Source organism: Mandrillus leucophaeus, unplaced genomic scaffold (genome assembly GCF_000951045.1).
Source record: "Mandrillus leucophaeus isolate KB7577 unplaced genomic scaffold, Mleu.le_1.0 Scaffold157, whole genome shotgun sequence".
Taxonomy (NCBI): domain Eukaryota; kingdom Metazoa; phylum Chordata; class Mammalia; order Primates; family Cercopithecidae; genus Mandrillus; species Mandrillus leucophaeus.
The window spans coordinates 5,288,420-5,310,124 of record NW_012101554.1 but is presented as its reverse complement, the minus strand read 5'-3'; the positions used below and the strand labels follow the sequence as shown (position 1 = coordinate 5,310,124).

General features: G+C 45.6%; 1 protein-coding gene across 1 annotated transcript in view; it reads left to right on the top strand.

Annotated features, from left to right (window-relative positions):
- The window catches only part of SVOP (SV2 related protein homolog (rat)), a 126,995-nt gene that overhangs the window by 20,008 nt on the left and 85,282 nt on the right, over nt 1-21,705 (top strand). Inside the window, exon 2 of the mRNA XM_011975584.1 lies at nt 20,869-21,029. Within this exon, the coding sequence (XP_011830974.1) occupies nt 20,869-21,029 (161 nt within the window). The remainder of the gene's footprint in view (nt 1-20,868; nt 21,030-21,705) is intronic.

Sequence of the window (21,705 nt, the reverse complement as noted above, 5' to 3'; positions counted from 1 at the left end):
TTCAAAAATGTTTACCTTTTATGCCAGCCAGCTTCACCTCTGAGGAATGTGTGTTTCAGTGACTTAAGGGGAACAGTCTGGGCTAGGTACAGTGGCTCTTGTCTATAATCCCAGCACTTTGGGAGGCCAAGGCAGGAGAATCACTTGAGCTCAGGAGTTTGAGATCAGCCTGGGCAACGTAGCAAGACCCCCTCTCTAAAAAAATTATCTGGGTGTGGTGCCTGTGGTGACAGCTGCTTGGGATGCTGAGGCAGAAAGATCAATTAAGCCTGGAAGGCTGAGATTGCAGTGAGCTATGATTGCACCACTGCACTCCAGCCTGGGCGACAAAGTGAGACCCAGTCTGAAAAACAAAACAGAATGAAAACCACAACACTCCGGAGGCCAAAGAAAGAAAGTCTCCCTGAAAAGAGGCCATTGTTCGGGTGGCCTTGGGTCTTAGGGAGGATTATTCCAGGGCTCACTGGCCTAGACAGTGGCTTTACAGCCCCAGCTAAACTCTTCTCTGGGCTGTCTAAAAGAGTTATGCAGATTTGCATGTGATTGATTATATGATCTTGGGCAATTTATTTAACTTCCTTGAGACACAAGGGGGTGCTCGGGTCACCTTTGAGGGCATTTTCAGCTCTACAAGACTGATTCTCAGTTCTCTGAATGAATGTGCCTGGCACCAGCCTGGATCATGGCAGTTATTCTGGTGTATTTATTAACTTATTTATTTGATTAATTTTTTTTTTTTTTTTTTTTTTGAGACAGGGTCTCTCTCTGTTGCCAAGGCTGGAGTGCAGTGGCACGATCATGGCTCACTGTAGCTTTTGAACTCCTGCACTCAAGCAATCCTCCCGCCTCGGCTTTCCAAAGTGCTAGACTTTGGAGCTACCCTGTGAGCTACCCTGCCCAGCCTGGTGTGATTATTAATAGTATCTCATTCACTCTTGAACCCAGGGTTTCTCAGCCTCTACACTATTCACGTTTTAGACCAGACAATACTTTGTAGTAGGGGACTGTCCTATGCATTGTAGGATGTTTAGCAGCATTTCTGGCCTCCTCTACCCACCAGATGTCACTCTCACTCCCACCAGTTGTGACCATCAAAGCTGTCTCTAGACATTGCCGATGCTCGTGGGAGACTAAATTGCCCTGGGTGAAAACCACTGCTCTAGGGCTGGGCGCCATGGCTCACACCTGTAAACCCAGCAGTTTGGGAGGCCGAAGCAATCACTTGAGGTCAGGAGTTCGAGACCAGCCTGGCCAACTCTTTTTACAAAAATTAGCTCGGCGTTGTGGTGGATGCCTGTAATCCCAGCTACTCAGGAGGCAGAGGCAGGAGAATCGCTTCAATCCAGGAGGCAGTCACTCATTTCTACAGCATCTTCAGATTTCTCTTTAAGCCTCACTCCTCTGACTTGAGTCATGCTGGCACCCTGTACATGTTCGCTTAACAACGTGTGCATCTTCTGCAATGCTCAAGGTAACTTTGGTAAAAGGCTCGAAGTTCCATGGGGGCGAGAACTCAAATCTGACACAGACAGGGTCCCCTCTGTATGGTTGTTAAATGAACGAGTGAATACATAAGTTACAAAGACAAGGCCGGAAGTGGTGGCTCGCGCCTGTAATCCCAGCTTCTTGGGAGGCCAAGGCAGGCTGATTATCTGTGGTCAGGAGTTTGAGACCAGCCTGGCCAACATGGCAAAGCCCTGTTTCTACTAAAAATACAAAAATTAGCCAGACATTGTGGCTTGTGCCTTTAATCCCAGCTACTCGGGAGGCTGAAGAATGAGAATCTCTTGAACCCGGGAGGCAGACGCTGCAGTGAGCGGAGATCATGCCAATGCACTCCAGCCTGGGCGACAGAGCGAGATTCTATCTCAAAAAAAAAAAAAAAAAAAAGGAAAAGTTACAAAGACAAATGACCCTGAAAGTTGCAGCACAGGCCTTTTGGTCCTCCAATAGGAAGAGTAACCCTCTCCTCTCTGCACAGGCCATGTCAGAGAATGAGTAAGTGTGTGCGTGCTCAACTCAGGCAGAGCTGGTTTTGGATCCTGACTTTCTGGCTAACTTGGTAGGTGATCTTGGGCAAGTTCCTTGTTTTTCTTTAGGCCTCAGTTTTATCATCTGTGAAGTGGGGACAGCAATGGCACCCACCTCCTAGGGCATGAGGGTTCCTTGAGATGATGCTTACAATGTGCTTAGCGGAGCTACCAGCCCCTGGTAAAGGCTTCCTGAATGCTAACTATGATTTATTTTTTATCATTACCTTTTGTCCAGGATATAAGCAAGTCGTCTGCTATCCTAGGAATAAGCTCATTGCTATTCAGTCTGATGGGGGTGGCAAAAAAATGCAAATAAATAAAATCCACAGAGAACTAAAATTTCCATTAATTATAGACTTCAGAAACAGAAGGAAACTTCAAGGTCATCACGTCCAACCCCTCACACCCTGTCTCCCTAATTCAGAGCAGGCAGGCATCAGATGGTAACTTTCAGACTTCTGGGGCAGCCATCATCTGATTAAAACTCAGGTTCTTGGGCCCCACTCTGTAGAGATGCAAAAGCATTAGTAGGTCTAGAGTACGGCCCAGGAATCAGTGTTTTAATCAGTTCCACAGGGGTATTCTTGGCTTCAGGTACAGAAGCTTTGGCTGACTGGGTAAGATCATGGGTTTTGGAGCTACTTGAGCCAGGGTCCTGGTACACTGAGTATTATCTAGGAGACCTGGAACCATTGGTGTAACCTCTTCTAGCCTCAGTTTACTTGTCTATAAACTGGAGATTTTTTTGAGACAGGGTCTCACTCTGTCACCCTGGCTGGAGTGCAGTGTTGCAATCATAGCTCACTGCAATCTCGACCTCCTGGGCTCAAGTGATCCTCCCACCTCAGCCTCCCCAGTAGCTGAGACCACAGGTGCACACCACCACGGTCAGCTAATTTTTAAATTTTTTGTATAGACATGGTCTTGCCATGTTGCCCAGGTGGGTCTCGAACTCTTGGGCTCAAGTGATCCTCCCACCTCAGCGTCCCAAGTGTTGGGATTATAGGTGTGAGCCACTGTGCCTGGCTGAAAGTAGAGTTATTAATAATACTTCCCTGTTATGACTGTTGAGTGCATTACATAAGATAGTTTATAACACTCAGGCTTGGACCTGGCATTCTGAAGTGATGCATAAATATTAAATATCATTACTCCTGAGCCAATCACATGGACACCTGCCTCTGCTGCAATGACTCTCAAGAGAGGGAGCCCATTGCCTCCTAAAGCAGCCGTTTTCATCTCTGGGCTGCTCTGCCTGATAAGGCTCCTCTTTATATTGAGTTGAGATCTGTTTCCTTCTTTCTTATACCCAGAAGTTCAAGCTCTGTCCTTAGGATTATGGTTGAGAAGCACCTTCTTTCACAGGTCAGAGCCTCAAATATTTGAAGACAGAGGTTCATCTCCTGGGAAGACTCTTCTCAAATCCTACAGCTCAGGGAGTGCCCCAGGTCTTGTCTTGAAGAAGACAAAGCAAGTCCATATGTTAGTGACCTTGGCAGTCTCTGCTGCTCCAAGTGCACAGCATCTAACTACATTTGTTGATAAGTTTCAGACTCCAAAGACGCCCAGTGCCACATCACCAGGGTATCTGGGACAAAGCTGAGGGATACTGGTTATCAGTGTTTTTTATCAAGTTCCCCAAACGAGATGATGCAACCCTGCCTTTCACTGGCAGATAAGCCTTGCTATGAAGATGTCTTCTTATACTATTTGTACTATTTGGCAGAGCTGGGGAGAAAGGGATGAATATTTAACAAAAGCCTCAGCCCTCCACCTCTCCAACCCCCCTAATCCAAACCACCAGCACCTCTTCTCCCACTGGCCACACAGCTTCCTTCCTGGCCTCCCTGACTCCTCCTCAGTCATCTTTTTGTATTAACCAGGCCTTTGATTTTTTTTTTTTTTTTTTTTTTTTTTGAGACAGAGTCTGGCTGTGTCACCCAGGCTGGAGTGCAGTGGCATGATCTTGGCTCACTGCAAGCTCCGCCTCCTGGGTTGACGCCATTCTCCTGCCTCAGCCTCCTGAGCAGCTGGGACTCAGGCGTCCGCCACCACGCCTGGCTAATTTTTTGTATTTTTAGTAGAGACAGGGTTTCACCATGTTAGCCAGGATGGTCTTGATCTCCTGACCTAATGATCTGCCCACCTCGGTCTCCCAAAGTGCTGGGATTACAGGAGTGAGCCACCGTGCCCGGCAACCTTTGATTGTTTATATTCTGATGCTTCAACATCTTGGAGCCTTGCTGGCCCTGGAGGGACTTGCCCCGCTCAGAGTTAACTAATTCCTAGAAATAGCAAACAGCTCACCTGCCAGCGTGCCTTTGCTATACAAACCAATCAAGCCAGAGCCTCATGTCTCTCTAGCTGCCTCCTTTATCCAGCTCCCAGACTCCAGGCCACATCTACCTGCCCTCATCACCCCAGAACCAGGCATGAGACAATTAAGGACAACCCCTATGCTCCAGAGAAGGGCAAAATTATTCAAACGAACCAATCCCAAGCCTGCAGCCTCTGCCTTACCCATTTCTTTCCTGGGAAACCACAATAAAGGCTCTTGCTCATGTTCTCCTCCTATTCCCTCTGCCTCCTGACAAACCATGGGGTTGCCGTGTGTGCCCCTTACAGTGTGGCGTGCCCCTTCTTCTTGGGATCTGTTAGTATGACAGAGTATATCTTGCCCATGGCTCACATCTCATAATCTCTCAGCCTTGCCATACCTAAATAATATTAAAACCTATATTTAAAAAACGCTTTCTGGGGTGGGCACAGCGGGTCATGCCTATAATCCCAGCACTTTGGGAGGCTGAGGCAGGTGGGTCACCTGAGTTCAGGAGTTTGAGACCATCCTGGCCAACATGGTGAAACTCCATCTCTACTAAAAATACAAAAATTAGCCGGGCGTGGTGGCAGGCAGCTGTAATCCCAGCTACTCAGGAGGTTGAGCCAGGAGAATCTCTTGAATCTGGCAGTGGGAAGTTGCAGTGAGCCAAGACTGTGCCACTGCACTCCAGCCTGGGCAACAAGAGCGAGACTGTCTCAAACAAAACAAGACAACCTGCTTTCCTCCATTGATTCATCCTCTTGCGGGAGAATGTGCCAAGTGACCTCAAAACTCAACTTTGATCATCTTCCACCATCTCGCTACTACTTGAAACCCCTCCATGGCATCCCACTGGTCTCAGGACAACACAGAAAATCCTCACTGTGACCTCCAGGGCTCTGTGTGATGCCAGCTGTCTCTCTGACCTATGTTCCCTGGTCTCACCTCCAGACCTTTGCACTAGCTGTTCTCTCTACTCCTCCCTTACTTGTGTGGGACCGTCTTTGTCCCCTTGATCTCTCCTTGGGGAGGTCTTTTCTGATCACTCACTTTTTTGCTTTAGACCTCAGTTTTCTCATCTATAAAGTGGGAACAGCAATGGCACCCACCTTCTAGGGCATGAGGGTTCCTTGGGTACCATTGCTGTCCCCACTTGGCACCCTGTTTGCTTCCTCCTCAAGATATATTTCCTTTGCAAATCTATAATGATGTATTTGTTTACTTGTATATTAACCACCTTGCCAACCAGAGCATCCACTTCTCGCGGGCAGGGACCATGTCAATTTCATCCTCCACTGGACCCCAGCACTCAGCATAAGTCAGCCCTCAATAGATGCTTATGGAAATACTGAATGGTGCTGCTAGGCTCTGCCAGATGCTCTCAATAGACAGACTCCTTTGATCTCCATGGCTACCCTGTGAGGTAAGGATTACCATTTCCATTTTATAGGTGAGGAAACTGAGGCTCAGAGAAACAAATTAACCTACCCAGGGTCACACAGGTACTGAATGGTGTGAGGGCATTCAAACCCAAGTCACTCTGTTTGCCAGGGTTGGGCTCTCTTATCTATTCTGTCGGACCACCTCTCCAACTCTGAGTGCCACCCACAGATAATCACAGCTTCAACTTCCTTTTCAGTCTGACAGCTTGAACTCTGATAGTCTGAACTCAAGGGACAAAACTCCAGAAGCCCAGATGAAAAGAGAAAACTTCCCTACTTAAAATACCTGGCTGAGCGCAGTGGCTCACGCCTGTAATCTCAGCACTTTGGGAGGCCGAGACAGGCGGATCACTTGAAGTCAGGAAATCGAGACCAGCCTGGCCAACATGGTGAAACCCCGTCTCTACTAAAAATACAAAAATTAGCCGGGTGTGGTGGCGGATGCCTGTAATCCCAGCTACTTGGGGGGCTGAGGCAGGAGAATTGCTAGAACCCGGGAGACGGAGGTTGCAGTGAGCCAGAATTGTGCCCCTGCACTCCAGCCTGGGTGACAGAGTGAAACTCCATCTAAAATAAAATAAAATAAAATAAAATAAAATAAAATAAAATAAAATACCTGAATCAGGGCTGGGCATGGTGGCTCACACCTGTGATCCCAACACTTTGGGAATCACTTGAGCTCAGGAGTTTGAGACCAGCCTGGGCAACATAGCAAGACCTTGTTTCTACTAAAATGAAAAAAAAAAAATTCACTAAGCATGGTGGCACATAGCTGTAGACCCAGCTACCTGGGGGGCTGAGGTGAGAGGATTGCTTGAGCCTGGGAAGTCGAGGCTGCAGTGAGCCCAGATCTGCACTCCAAGCTTGGGTAACAGAGTAAGGCCCTGTCTCAAAAAAATAAACAAATAACAATACCTGAATCAAGTCACAGGCCCTAATTTAAGGTACCGAGGAAAATTCTATGGTGGTACAAACAAGATCTTTAGGTTGACAGCTATTTCCTCAAGTTCTTCTCTTCCTTAAATAGCAAAATTATGTAAAACAAATGTTCCCTGCTATTTTGGTAAATTATATGCTATATATATACATATACAACAAATGGCAAGAGATTGTGAGCCAGCCTGTTTTGAAGCCTTCATATATTTAACATATGCCACTGCTATTTTCTTTTTCTTTCATATTACTTTTTTTCCCCTCGGGAAATCTTGGCTCATGTACTTGATAAATTCTTTTAGGAACCCGACTGATTCAAAATGCAGACTGGCTTTCTGAGGACTGCATAATTTAATGTCAAAGGTCCTTCTTTATTTCTGTTTTAAAACAAAGTTTAATAAACACAGGTGCCCTCGCTTCTTGTGGTTTGCCAGCGAAGAAATGTGAGCAGGTCCAGGTTTAAAACTGCAGGGAGGTTGGGCTCTGTGGCTCACGCCTGTAATCCCAGCACTTTGGGAGGCCGAGGCAGGAGGACTGCTCAAGCCCAGGAGTTTGAGACCAGTCTGGGCAACATAGTGAGACCCTAACTCTATAAGAAATTTAAAAATTCGCTGGATATGGTGGCGAACGCCTGCAGTCCCAGCTACTGTGGAAGCTGAGGCAGGAGGATCGCTTGAGCCCAGGAGTTGTAGGGTACAGTGAGCTTTAGTGCACTACTGCACTCCAGCCTGGGTGACAGAGCAAGACCCTGTCTCAAAAAATAAATACATAAAACTGCAGGGAGCTAAGCCATTTTCTCAAAGTCACTTTTTACAAGGGTCAATGTACTCCAAACTCAAGGTAGAGAGGTGACTTGGAGAAGACAGGTTGCTGAAAGCTCATATTTCCTCATTGCTCACAATTTTCCTGTTCATCAAGCTCAGTTAATACTCGCGACCGTCTGTAAACCAGCTGTCATCCCCACTTCACAGACGAAAGCAGAGCATAGCCATGCTTAACAGCATGCTGCTCCATCAACTAGAGCATGGTCAATAATCACTGTTGTTATTTATATTTATCGTAAGAACAGTAGATGCCCAGTTTAAAAATATCAAACATTACAGAAGGGTCCAAAATGAATAAGCAAAAAAAAAAAAAAAAATGTGTCTTCTCTCAAAATGTCCCATTCCTATCCAGTTCTCCTCCCCAGAAGAAACCAGCATTAGACTTCTTACATGTCCTTCCCAACTGTCTGTGATTGTCTAAGCATGACGCCTCTAGAGCAATATTTCTCAGGCTTCGGCATGCACACAAATTGCCTGGAGACTGGTTACAATGCAGATACTGATTCAGTAGGTTTGGGACAGGGTCTGAGACTCTGCGTTTCTCGCATTTCTTGTTTTTTTATTTTTATTTTTTTGAGACAGGGTCTTGTTCTGTGACCCAGGCTAGAGTGCAGTGGTGAAATCACAGCCCACTGCAACCTCAAACTCCTGGGCTCAAGTGATTCTCCCATGTCAGCCTCCTGAGTAGCTGGGACTACAGGCAACGCCGCTACGGCCGACTAATTTCTGTCTTTTTTGTAGAGATGGAGGTCTCGCTTTGTTACCCAGGCTGGTCTATAGCTCCCGGGCTCAAGCACTCTTCCAGCCTCAGCCTCCCAAAGTGCTGAGATTACAGGTATGAGCCACGACATCTGACCAAGCTTCTGCCTTCTAACAAGCTCCTAAGGGATTGCTGGAGCCTCTGGTTCAGAAACACACTTAGGTTTTTCTTTTTTTTTTTTTTGCGATGGTGTCTCGCTCCGTTGCCCAGGCTGGAGTGCAGTGGAGCCATCTTGGCTCACTGCAGCCTCTGCCTCCTGGGTTCAAGTGATTCTCCTGCCTCAGCCTCCCAAATAGCTGGGATTGCAGGCACGAGTCACCATGCCCGTCTAATTTTTGTATTTTTAGTAGAGACGAGGTTTCACCATGTTGGCCAGGCTGGTCTCAAACTCCTGACCTCAAGCGATCTGTTCATCTCGGCCTCCCAAAGTCCTGGGACTACAGGCATGATCCTCCGCATCTGGCCGGGACCACACTTAAGTTTTTGAGTATCAAGGACCTAGCTCTCAGGACCATATTATACCACTTTTTCTTTAGGGAGAAACAGTCTCACTTTGTTCTCCAAGCTGGTCTCAAACTCCTGGCTTCAAGTGATCTTCCCACTTCTGCCACCCAAAATGCCAGGATTGTAGGCATGAGCCACTGTGCCCAGCCCATTTTATAGCACATTTAATAATGAGTCTCAACAATCTTTCCCTGTTGACCCCTACAGATCAGCGTGTGTGTGTGTATGTATGTATGTGCGTGTGTATATATGTATGTGTATGTGTGTGTGTATGTATGTATGTGCGTGTGTGTATGTTTATTGTGGTAAAATATATGTAAAGTAAAATTTACCATTGACAATTTTTTTTTTTTTTGAGACGGAGTCTACCTCTGTTGCCCAGGCTGGAGTGCAGTGGCGCGATCTCAGCTCACTGCAACCTCCTGCTCCCAGATTCAAGCAATTCTCCTGCCTCAGCTTCCTGAGTTGCTGGGTTACAGGCATGACCCACCACGCCCGGCTAATTTTTGTATTTTCAATAGAGACAGGGTTTTACCATGTTGGCCAGGCTGCTCTCAAACTCCTGACCTCAAGTGATCTGCCCTCCTGAGCTTCCCAAAGTGATGGGATCACAGGACCATAAACCATTTTAAGTGTACAGTTAGTGGCATTAAGTACATTCACAATGTTGTGCAACCATCACTATCATCCATCTCCAGAATTTTTTCATCCTCCCCAGCTGTACCCATTAAACACTAACTCCCTGTCCTCTCTTCCCCCTAGTCCTGGTAACCACTATCCTGCTTTCTATATCTGTGAATGTCACTGTTCTAGGTCCACTCACGTCGGTAGAATCCTCATATAGGTAGAATCCTTTTGTGACTGGCTTACTTCACTCCGCATAATATCTTCAAGGTTCTTCCGTGTTGTAACCTGTGTCACAATTTCCTTTCTTTTTAAGCCTGGGTAATAGTCTATTGTATGCATTGTTCATATTTTGTTTATGCGTTTATCTGTTGGATGTTTGTGCCTTTTGGCTGGTTGTTTCTGCCTTTTGGCTATTTTGATACAGGCCAACTTAAAAATTTTTAACGTTTTTATTTATTTATTTTACTTATTTTTTAAATTATACTTTAAGTTCTAACATTTTTATTGATTTATTTTTAATTTTTTTTTGAGACAGGGTCTAGCTCTGTTGCCCAGGCTGGAGTGCTATGGTGTGATTGTGGCTCACTGCAGCTTTGACCTCCCAGGCTCAAATAATCCTCCCACCTCAGCCTCCCGAGTAGCTGGGACCACAGACACGCACCACCATGCCCAGCTAATTTTTTAAAATTTTTTGTTGCGATGAGGGTCTCATTATGTTGCCCAGGCTAGTCTTGAATTGGGATTGATCAAGGAATTCTCTCACCTCGGCCTCCCAAAGTGCTGAGATTACGGGCATGAGCCACCTTGCACGGCTATAAACACATTAAAAAAGTGGATGTGCTATATCCATTTAATCACCCCTGTCCCAGTGATCATTTCTAGTGTTCTATTATCACAATCAAAGCTGCAAACAGCATGCTAGCAGCAGAAGGGACTATAGCAGGGAGGCTGGGACTGGAGACACTGAAGGCAGATGACTTTGCCAAAGCCTGGCTTAGCCACTTACTGTGTGACCTTGGGCAAGCTTACAGCCCCTCTGTGCTTAAGTGTCCTTATTTGTAAAATAGGGATAGTGAAAGTGCATGTTAAATAAGATAATCCACAAGGCACTGAACTCTGGACCAGACACATGGCAAACTAATAGTCCATATCAGCTGTTCTTTATTCTTATTATTTTTTTCACAGAGTTCGCCGTGTCACCCAGCCTGGAGCGCAGTGGTGTGATCTCAGCTCACTGCAACCTCTGTTGCAGTGAATCGCCTCACTGAGGTGATTCTCCTGCCTCAGCCTCCTGAGTAGCTGGGATTACAGGTGCCCGCCACCATGCCCAGCTAATTTTTGTATTTTTAGTAAAGACGAGGTTTCACTATGTTGGCCAAGCTGGTTTGAAACTCCTGACCTCAAATAATCTGCCCGCCTCAGCCTCCCAAAGTGCTGGGATTATAGACTTGAGCTGCTGTGCCTGGCCCCGTATCAGCCATTATTGGTATCGTAAGTCATCACCTACTTTTTTCCATCCCTGTAATGAATTGCCAGCAGAACATAGCTGGTGGCAGCACAGGACATTTAAACATTGTGAAAGATATCACAAATTACCTTCCAAAAGGCTGCAGTGGTCACTATTAGTCCACAGAAGGAAGCAGGGAGCCGTGGATGGTCCTTGCGGAGAAGATGTGACAAAAGGAGTATTCAAGGAGGATGATCAGGCCACACAGCGAGTTCTTTCTGTGATGTCCTCAGAGTCAAGGGTGCTGATCCATTGACCTTGCTTTCATCCCTGAAGATGAATTGAGAGTGCACGCAAACATTCATGTCCTTCCTTCCTGGGATATTTCTCTATGTGTCCATCTTCTGTGAATACCTTAGGGGACTGTTTACGTTTTTGATTTTGGGGTTGCTTCTTCGGGACTGGGGGTCCTACTCATTTGTAGTTTCCTTTCTGTAGCCCATTTCACACCACCACTCGTTGAGTGGGTTCCAGATGTGAAATGTCACTCCCACCATGAGCCTTTCTCAGCACCCAGTTTATTTTATTTGCAGCATTTCTTACAATGTGCAAACCATCTATATAGTGATGTCCATATGTAATCACTATTTTTGTTTTTAAAATTCTTATCCCCTCCTGGTAGACTATGAGCACTGCAAAAAGGCATTGAAGTCTGATGACTTTCGTGATCCCAGTAGCACCTTTGGGCCTGGCACAAAGCAGGTGCCCATTCAATATTTGTTGGATAAGGGATTCCAATAACATCCATAGCAGTGCTAAGAGTTAAGGATTTTTTTTTTTTTTTGATGGCAAAATACACATAACATAAACTACCATTTTAACCTTTTTTTCCCCTTCGAAATGGGGTCTTGCAGCCGGGCACCATGGCTTACATCTGTAATACCTGCACTTTGAGTACGAGGTGGGTGGATCACCTGAGGTCAGGAGTTTAGGACCAGCGTGGCCAACATGGTAAAACCCTGTCTCTACTAAAAGTGCAAAAGTTAGCTGGGGGTGGTGGTGTGCACCTGTAATCCCAGCTACTTGGGAGCCTGAGGCTGAAGAATTGCTTGAACCTGGGAGGCAGAGGTGGCAGGGAGCCTGGGTGATGGAGTGAGACTCCGTCTCAAAAAAATAAAAGAGGGGGTCTTGCTATATTACCCAAGCTGGTCTTGAAGTCCTGGCCTCAAGCAGTTCTCTTGCTTCAGGCCATCCACCTAGCTACGATTATAGACACATGTGCCACCCGACCGCCCACCCGCACCATGCCTGGCTCTATTTTGACCATTTTATTTATTTTTAATTTTTTTTCCATCTTAACCATCAATTAAAGCGTGCAATTTTACTAGGTTGCACAACCTTCATCTCTATCTAGTCCCCAAAGGGAGAACGCCCTCCCATTACTCTGTGACTCCCATTCCCTGGCAATCCCCCAATCCCTGGCAGCCACTAATCTGCTTTCTGTCTCCATGAATTCTGGACACTGCATTTAAGTGGACTCATATCTATGTGAGCTTTTGTGACTAGCTTCTTTGCTCAGTGTAATATTTTTGAGGTTGAGCTGTAATGTAGCATGTGTCAGTAGTTTCAGGAGGTTTCTGTTTATTCGTTTGTTTTGTGTTTTAGAGACCGTGTCTCTTTCTGTTGCCCAGGCTGCAGTGCAGTGGTGCAATCATAGCTCACTGCAGCCTCGACCTCTCAGGCTCAAGTGATCCTCCCACCTTAGCCTCCTGAGTAGCTAGGACTACAGGCGCACACCACTGTATCTGGCTAATTTTTAAATTATTTGTAGAGATGGGGTCTCTCTATTTTGCCCAGGCTGGTCTTGAAGCCCCGTACTCAAGTGATCCTCTTGCCTCTGCCTCCTAACGTGCTGGGATTATAGGTGTGAGCCACTGCACCCATGAGGACTTTTCTTTTTTCTTTTTTTTTTTTTTTTTAACAGTGATGTGCTAGGGCCTGATGGTACCAGTTCTAGAGAGCAGATGGATTGTTAAATATGCAAGAATTTGGGGAGCCTGTTATTTAGTCACTGACAGGTTGAAACAAGCCATTGTGGGAGTATCTAGGACACAGATATTGGCAAATGCTACAAATCAATATTGTTGGGGGAGGGTATTTGAGAACCAGTTTATAGGCACACTGCTGGCTTTAAAGCACCCCATAATCTCTATCAGTATCCCTGAGAAGTTACTGTAACTAAATACCTACTTTGGTTTACTTATTTATTTCTTTAGAATCAGGATCTCACTCTATTGTCCAGGCTAGGGTGCAGTGGTGCAATCATAGCTCACTGTAGCCTCAACCTCCTGGGCTCAAGAGATCCTCTTGCCTTAGCCTTTTGAGTGGCCAAGACCACAGGTATGTGCTACCATGCCTGGCTAATCTTTTTTTTTTTTTTTTTATTTTGTAGAGATAGGTCTTGCAGGCTAGGGATGATGGCTCACGCCTGTAATCCCAGCACTTTGGGAGGCCAAGGCAGGTGGATCACTTGCAATCAGGAGTTTGAGACCAGCCTGGCCAACATGGAGAAAGTCTGTCACTACTGAAAATATAAAAATTAGCCAGGTGTGGTGGCGCATGCCTATAATCCCAGCTACTCAGGAGGCTGAAGCACAAGAATTGCTTGAACTTGGGAGGCAGAGGTTGCTGTGAGCCAAGGTCTTGCCACTGCACTCCAGCCTCGGTGACAGAGCAAGATTCTGTCTCAAAACAAACAAAACCTGAGATGGGGTCTTGCTGTGTTGCCCAGCCTAGTCTCAAACTCCTGGTCTCAAGCAATCCTCCTGCCTTGGACTCCTAAAGTACTTGGATGAGAGGCATGAGCCACCATGCAGACCTCTTAAATACCTATTTTGAATAAAACAGTGTTCTTGCCAGGCAAGTACTGCTTAAGAGATGTCCTGGTCCCACTTTCTGACCAGATATCCAGGCCTAAGGCAGTCTGTTGCCAAGCCTTTGCTCCTAAGTGACACCTGCCTTCCAGCTGCAAGGGATGCCCCAGCTCCAGACGGCAGGATGTTTGCCTGAGTCCTGTGTCACAGGCCTCTCAGGGGAGGAGGGTGAGCTGTAGATACCCAGCTCAGCCAACAAGAGAGTGGGGACTCCTCGGGGCTCAGTCCCTCAGTGCGCCTGCTTCACGATGGGGTTGGGAGCAGGGGAACAGCAGAATCACTTGCCTACCTCTGACGCACGAGAAGAACAGCCCCAGATCAGCGATGTCAGCAGCACCTGGGAATGCACTCAAAGTGTAACGGTTTGGCCCCAGGTCAGACCTCCTGAATCAGACCTTCTGGGGGCAGGGCCCAGCCGTCCGTGTTGTGACCAGCCCCGTGGAAGTTCTGAGACTGCATCCAGTTTAAGAACCCCTGGACTCAAGTGACAGTCCAAAGAGCTGTCAACCAGGCTGGAGTGGAGCTGTGCCTTTTAATTCCTGCTCCAGAACACACACCATTTTCCACTCTCTGGCAAGCCTGCCCACACAAGCCAGCTCAGTTTAGACCTTGCCCTCGTTCCTGAGACATGTGAATGCCTGGGAGAGGCACTGACTTGACACCCAGTGACTAGGACTGAAGGCGCTCTTACCAAAGACCACCAAACTGAAGCCTCAGCTTCTTCAAACTGTGTGACCTAGGCCAACAGCCATAACCTAAGCAGCCACTTCCTCGTCTATAAAATGGTCTAATAACCGTACCTAATTCATAAGTTGATTGTTAAGGTAGCAGGAGATAATATAAAGGGCTTTGCACAGCTCTTGGCTTATAGCAAATGCTCAATAACTAGTTGCATGGTTTGAGGGCTATTATCCAAGGAGTTCGAGGAAGGAGAATTCAATGATGAATCCCTCACATTTATCTTGTGCTTTACAATTAATTTGTGTAATAACTCTGCAGGAGCTTCTTTGTAGCAGATACGGTTGGTGCCCTTTGCAGATTCCTTTAGCAGGCTGGCACTCCCCCAGCTATTGCCAGTGTTGGTTTACAACTGTAGCTCCCTCTGGATTGCCCCTGGTGGAGGGGAGCCACCTTGTCTGGGAGATTGTGCCCTCCACTGCCGGGGGTGGCATAGCCAAGGACTGACTGATATGAGGGTGTAACAGCCCAGCCCTCACATCCCCGGGTGGAACCTTCTCGGTGGTACGAGTCACACTTCAGAGCTCCCTGTGTGGTCAGGCTGAGGCCAGACCTCAGCAGGAACTACATCCTTTCTTAGCTTCCTCCTGCCTCCTCCTGCTTCCCAATGGGTTTCTCTGAGAGTATTTCCTTAGTAAATCGCTTGCACAAACATCCCCATCTCATTGTTTTGCAGAAACAATTTAGAAAAATCCTAATCCCAGCACTTTGGGAGGCCAAGGCAGGAGGATTGCTTGAGGCCAAGAGTTTGAGACCAGACTGACCAACACAATGAGATCCCTGTCTCTACGAAACAAACTAACAAAAAGCTAGGTGTGGTGGTGCGTGCCTGTAGTCCCAGCTACTCAGGAGGCTGAGGCAGGATGATCACTTGAATCTAGGAGTTTGAGGCTGTAGGGAGCTATGATAGTGTCACTGCACTCTAATCTGGGCGACAGAGCAAGACATTATCTCAAAAGAAGAAAAGGAGAGTGGGCACAATGGCTCTTGCTTGTAATTCCAGCACTTTGGGAGGCTAAGGCAGGCCGATCACTTGAGGTCAGGAGTTCGAGACCAGTCTGGCCAATATGGTGAAACTCCATGTTTACTAAAAATACAAAAATTAGCTGGGTGTGGTGGCATGTGCCTGTAGTCCCAGCTACTCAGGAGGCCGAAGGAGGAGAATCACTTGAACCTGAAGTGGAGGCTGCAGTAATCCGAGATCGTGCCATTGCTCTCCAGCCTGGGCATCACAGTGAGATGTGAAAGAAAGAAAAGAAAAAAAGAAAGACAAAAAAAAGAAAGGAAGAAAGAGAAGTCTACCTGAAGAGTCATATAGAATCTCTTAAGGTACACCGAATAACTAAAGCGATCTTGAAAAATGAGAAGGAAATTGAAGGTCTCATACTTTCTGATTTCAAAACTTACTACAACTTACTTAGGTGTGGCTTAAGGATAGACATGCAGATCAATGGAATAGAATCAAGAGCTCAGAAATAAATTCTCGAGTCATATGATTTGATTAAATGATTTTCAAAATGGTGCCAAGATCACTCAGTGGGGGAAAGGACAGTCTTTTAAACAGATGGTATTAGGAACTCTGGATGTCCATATGTGAAAGAATGAAGTTGGATTCTTACCTAACACCATATACAAAAGTTAACTCAAAATGGATCAAAGACCTAAATCCATAAAAGTTTAGAAGAAAATATAGGAGAAAAGCCTTATGATACTGGATTTGGCAATGATTTCATGGATATGACACCAAAAGAACAGATAATAAAAATAAAAGTAGATATATTGGACTACATCAAAATTTAAAACTTTCAGCCTGGCATGGTGGCTCACACCTGTAATCCCAGAACGTTGGGAGGCCAAGGTGGGTGGATCGCTTTAGCTCAGGAGTTCAAGATCAGCCTGGCCAACATGGTGAAATCTCATCTCTACAAAAAACAACAAACAAACAAACAAAAAACCCAAAAACATCCAAAACAAAAGTTAGTCAGGCATGGCGGTGTGCACCTGTAGTCCTAGCTACTCAGGAGGCTGAGGTGGGAGGATCATCTGAGCCCAGGAGGTCGAGGCTGCAGTGAGCTGTGATCACGCCACTGCACTCCAGCCTGGATGACAGAATGAGATCCTGTATTAAAATTTTTTTTTTCAAACTTTGGTGCATTCAACGATCACAATCAATAGAGTAAAAAGGCAATCTAAGGAATGGGAGAAATTGTTTGCAAATCATATGTCTGATAAGGGATCTATATCCAGAGTATAGAAAGAAGCACAACTCAACAACAAAAAGTTAAACAACCCAATTTAAAAATAGGCAAAGGACTTCAATAGACATTTCTCCAAAGAAGACCAACAAGAGGCCAATAAGCACATAATAAGTTGCTCAATATTAGGGAAATGCAAATCAAAATCACAATGAGATACCATCTCACACCCATTAGGATGGCTGTTATCAAGCAAATGGAAAATAACAAGTATTGGCAAGGATGTGGATACATTGGAATCTTTGTGCTTTGCTGGTGAGAATACAAAATGGCGCAGCCACAGTGGAAGACATTCTGGCAATTCCTCAAAAAATTAAACATAGAATAACCCTTTTCTCCAGTAATTCCACTTATGGGTCTATATCTAAAATAAGTGAAAGCGGGAACTCAAATAGATATTTATATACTCATGTTCATTACAGCGTTATTCACAATAACCAAAACGTGGAAACAACTTGTGTCCATCAACAGATGAATGGATCAGCAAAATGTGATCTGTCCACACAATGGAATATTATTCAGCCTTAAAAAGGAGAGAAGTTCTGCAATGTGCTGCAACATGGATGAGCCTTGAAGACATTATGCTAAGGGAAATAAAGCCAGACACAAAAGGAAAAATACTGTATGATTTCACTTATCTGAGATCCCTAGAGGAGTCAAATTCACAGAGACAGAAAGTAGAAGGGTGCTTCTCAGGGGCTGAGTAGGGGAAAATGGAGCATTGATTTCTATGGGGACAGAGTTTCAGGTGAAACTTAATGTCACTGAACTGTACACTTAAAATGGTTAAAATGGCAAATTTGATGGCGTGTATATTTTACCACAATAAAAAAAGAATCTCTGTTTCACGATTTTCTTCTAGGACACCTGACTTATGGCACAATTATGACACCAATGTATAGAAGAGGTAAACTGAGGCTTAGAGTGACTATTTGTCTTATCCAGTGGGGATAATAATAGTCTCCACCTCTCAAGGTTACTGTGAGGATTAAATTGAATAATGATGCCTATAAAGCCCCCCCACTACCATCAAAGCAGAGCATTGGTGACAGAGTGAGAACCTGTATCTTATGGTATCTCGTGATTTTGATTTGCATTTCCCTAATATGGAGCAACTTATTACGTGCCTATTGGCCCTTTGCCTGTCTTCTTTGGAGAAATGTCTATTGAAGTCCTTTGCCTATTTTAAAATGTGAAATACCTGTGAAGATGTGAGTGATGGAGACAGGGTGGCTTCAACTGAACTAGGGACAAATGTTGGCGATTTCACATGTCTAATCCTTTAGTTAAACAGCAGAAACAAAGATTTCACTCATTGTTACGTGTGTAATTTTATATGCTCGAAATGTCTCAAAATAAAATATCTTTTTAAAAAAATAGAGTAAATGGGAAGCAATGGAAGAGTTTGAAGAGGTGTTACCCTCTCACTGGCCAGGAATACAATGTTTTAAGCCAGATAAAACTGCGGTTGAATCCTGACTCCATGCCTGTTTAGTTATGGGACTGTGGGCAAGCCATGTGAGTTCTGGGGCCTCAGTGTTCTTGTCTGTAAAATGGTGATAATAATACGAACTTCAGAGAGGTGCTATGCAGATCGAGTGCACGGAAAACAGCTGGAACTTGCACAGAGCACAAACTTAATTCTATTAGAGGTGACTGTGGTAGATGGGGTGAAATGTTAGCACCAAGCTTCAAACCCCGCCAGTCTGTCTGCCAACCCTGTGCTGGGCCCTGCATTTCCAGCCCAGACGAGCCTGACAGCTCAGGTTTTCCAAGCCCAGCCTTGCCAAGGAGTGGAGTTTCAGGAGTTTACAGAATTACTGTGATTTGATCTGTCTTTTCTCTTCTAGAACTTCACAAGCAGGGTATGCTCCCTGTGCTTCTGAAATCCAGAGATTTACCCTTTCTATGCCAGCGTAACAGTTATTCTTTGGTGAAATACATGGAATGATGCAATCGTTAATAATAGCAGTATTTTGAACTTAAATATTTCTCTTTTTTTGCTTTTTAAAAACATGGATCACATGGGTACTCCATCTGCTCATATACTACCTCTGTTATTCATGCCCCATGTAACTCCAGACTTTTTCTTTTTCTTTCTTTCTTTTTTTTTTAAACAAGTAAAAAAAAAAACCCAGGATCTTGCTCTGTCACCCAGGCTGGAGGGAGTGGCGCAATCTTGGCTCACTGCAACCTCCACCTCCTGGGCTCAAGCCATCCTCCCACCTCAGCCTCCCAAGTAGCTGGGACCACAGGTGCACACCACCATGCCTCGCTAATTTTTGTATTTTTTGTAGAGATGGGGTTTTGCCATGTCACCCAGGCTTGTCTCGAACTACAGGACTCAAGCGACCCTTTTGCCCCAGCCTCCCAAAGTGTGGAGATTATAGGCGTGAGTGAACATGCCCAGCCAGACTTTTTATTTTCCTTTTCCTTTTATTTTTTCCTTCCTTCCTTCCTTGCTTCCTTCCTTCCTTTTTTTCTTTCTTTCTCTCTCTTTCTTTTTCTTTCTTCCTTTTTCCTTCTCTCTCTCTTTCTTTCTTTTCTTTGTTTCTTTCTTTTTATTTTTCAGATAGGGTCTCTCTCTGTTGCCCAGGCTGGACTGCAGTGGTATGATCACGGCTCACTGTAGCCTTAACCTTCTGGGCTCAAGCAATCCTCCCACCTCAGCCTCCCAAGTAGCTGGGACCACAGGCACACACCACTATGTCCAGCTAAGTTTTTTACTTTTTGTAGAGACGGCATCTCACTATGTTGCCCAGGCTGGTCTTGAACTCCTGTGCTCAAGCAATCCTCCCACCTCAGCCTCCCAAAGTGCTGGGATTACAGGCATGATCCACAGTACTCAGCACCCCAAACTTTCTTCAAAAAGTCTGTAAGGACTCAAAGCCGTGACAGAAAGGACTTGCACATTCGGTATCACTATCCCCTTGAGAGACAGTGAGGTCAGAACACATCTGTCTTGTCAGTGCTATAACCCCAAAACCCACCCTAGGGCTGGCAGACAGCAGGAGTTTTGTGTTTGGGAGTGACAAAGTTGGAAGGAGACAGGTGATTTTGCCTCTGAGTTCCAGAAGAAGAAACGACTTCCCAGAGAATCAAAGCTTCCTGCAGAGGAACAAGCAACAGCATAGTTTGAAAGAACATATTGCATGAGAGTGGGACCCATGGGGTCTCAAACTCAAATGCCTACAGGGCCTGACAAATGGGGCCATGAGCCAAGTAAGAGGAACACAGAGCAAGTGCAAGGATAACTAGCAAAAGACCCTTAGGGCTAGAGATAATCTAGAGAAGAGGAGATAGTGGTCAACTGTGGAGTGCATGACCCTTCTAAAATTGGGGTCAGGGTGGGTCAGGGGCCACCACTGCCCAGACCTAGCACAATTCCAATGCAGGAATGTGGGCTCCAGACAGCGAGATATTCTACTTTTTCCAAGAGACATTGGGATTCTGGCTTTTTATGTGAATTTTCCCAATTTAAAAATTTTGGCACCAAGCGTGATAGCTCGCACCTGTAATCCCAGCACTTTGGTAGGCTGAGGAGGGAGGATCACTTGCGCTCAGGAGTTTTAGACCAGTCTGGGCAACATAGTGAAACCTTGTCTCTATTCTAAAAAATGGCATCCTCTTTAAACTTTTAGAAATATGGCGTGAGCAACTTTTTGTGGGCCTAACGTGACCTTTAGATGACCAAAATGTTAGATATAGACAGATGAGTCTAAAATCTGAAACAGATGTACTCATAAACAGTATTCTGGCCTACAACAAAGATATCCTCAATCACATAACCTACTACGTGAATAGGAAACCCTGGAATTGGGCAGTGCCCAATCTGCTCAACTGTACATGGCAGTCTTGACATTATATCTCTTGAAGTTATCACTCTCCCCAACCCTAGTCCAATTCAACAGAAATGCTAACCCCCATTCGTCAACTCTCCAAACCATGAGAAGAAGTCTTTCACCTGTCTTGGTCACTAGAACTGTGCAGCAAGAGCAAGGCCATTTGGAGGAAGCTTTAGCCATCTTGACCAGATTTGTTCTGTTCTCTAGGGTTGTGAAATTCCGTCGCACAGGTGAGAGTGCAAGGTCAGAGGACGACACGGCTTCAGGAGAGCATGAAGTCCAGATTGAAGGGGTCCGCGTGGGCCTAGAGGCTGTGGAGCTGGATGATGGGGCAGCTGTGCCCAAGGAGTTTGCCAATCCCACCGATGGTGAGAGGGCCCTGCAGTTGGGGAATCAGCCTGAGCCACTGTCAAGGTTGCCTCCCCAGCAGGCAATTGCAGAGGGTTCTTGTGAAGGGGCAGTTGGGAGGGCCCAGAGGGCCAAGGGGTGGAGCTGGAAGTGGGGGCTGAGCCTACATGGCTTACTTCAGCAGGCAGGGTTACATCACAATCCCTGCCAGTTAGCATCATTGCACATCACTTGGCTGAGGATGGTAGTAATAATGATGATGATGATGACAAAGATGATGATGGTAATGATGATGATGGTGGTGATGATCATGATGGTGATGATCGTGATAGTAATGTGATGATGGTGATGATGATGGTGATGATGGTGATGATTATGATGATGGTGATGATCATAGTGATGAAGATGGTGATGATAAGGATGGCAATGGTGATGATAGTGATGATGATGAAGATGGTGTAGATGATGGTAATGATGATGAAAATGATGGTGGTGGTGGTAGTGATGATGGTGATGATAGTGGTGGTGATGATAATGATTGTGGTGATAATTATGGTGATAGTGATGATTATGGTGATGATGATGATGATGGTGATCATGATGATGATCATGATGATAGTGATGAAGACGGTGATGATAAAGTTGGCAATGGTGATGATAATAGTGATGATGATGATGAAGATGGTGGTTATGATG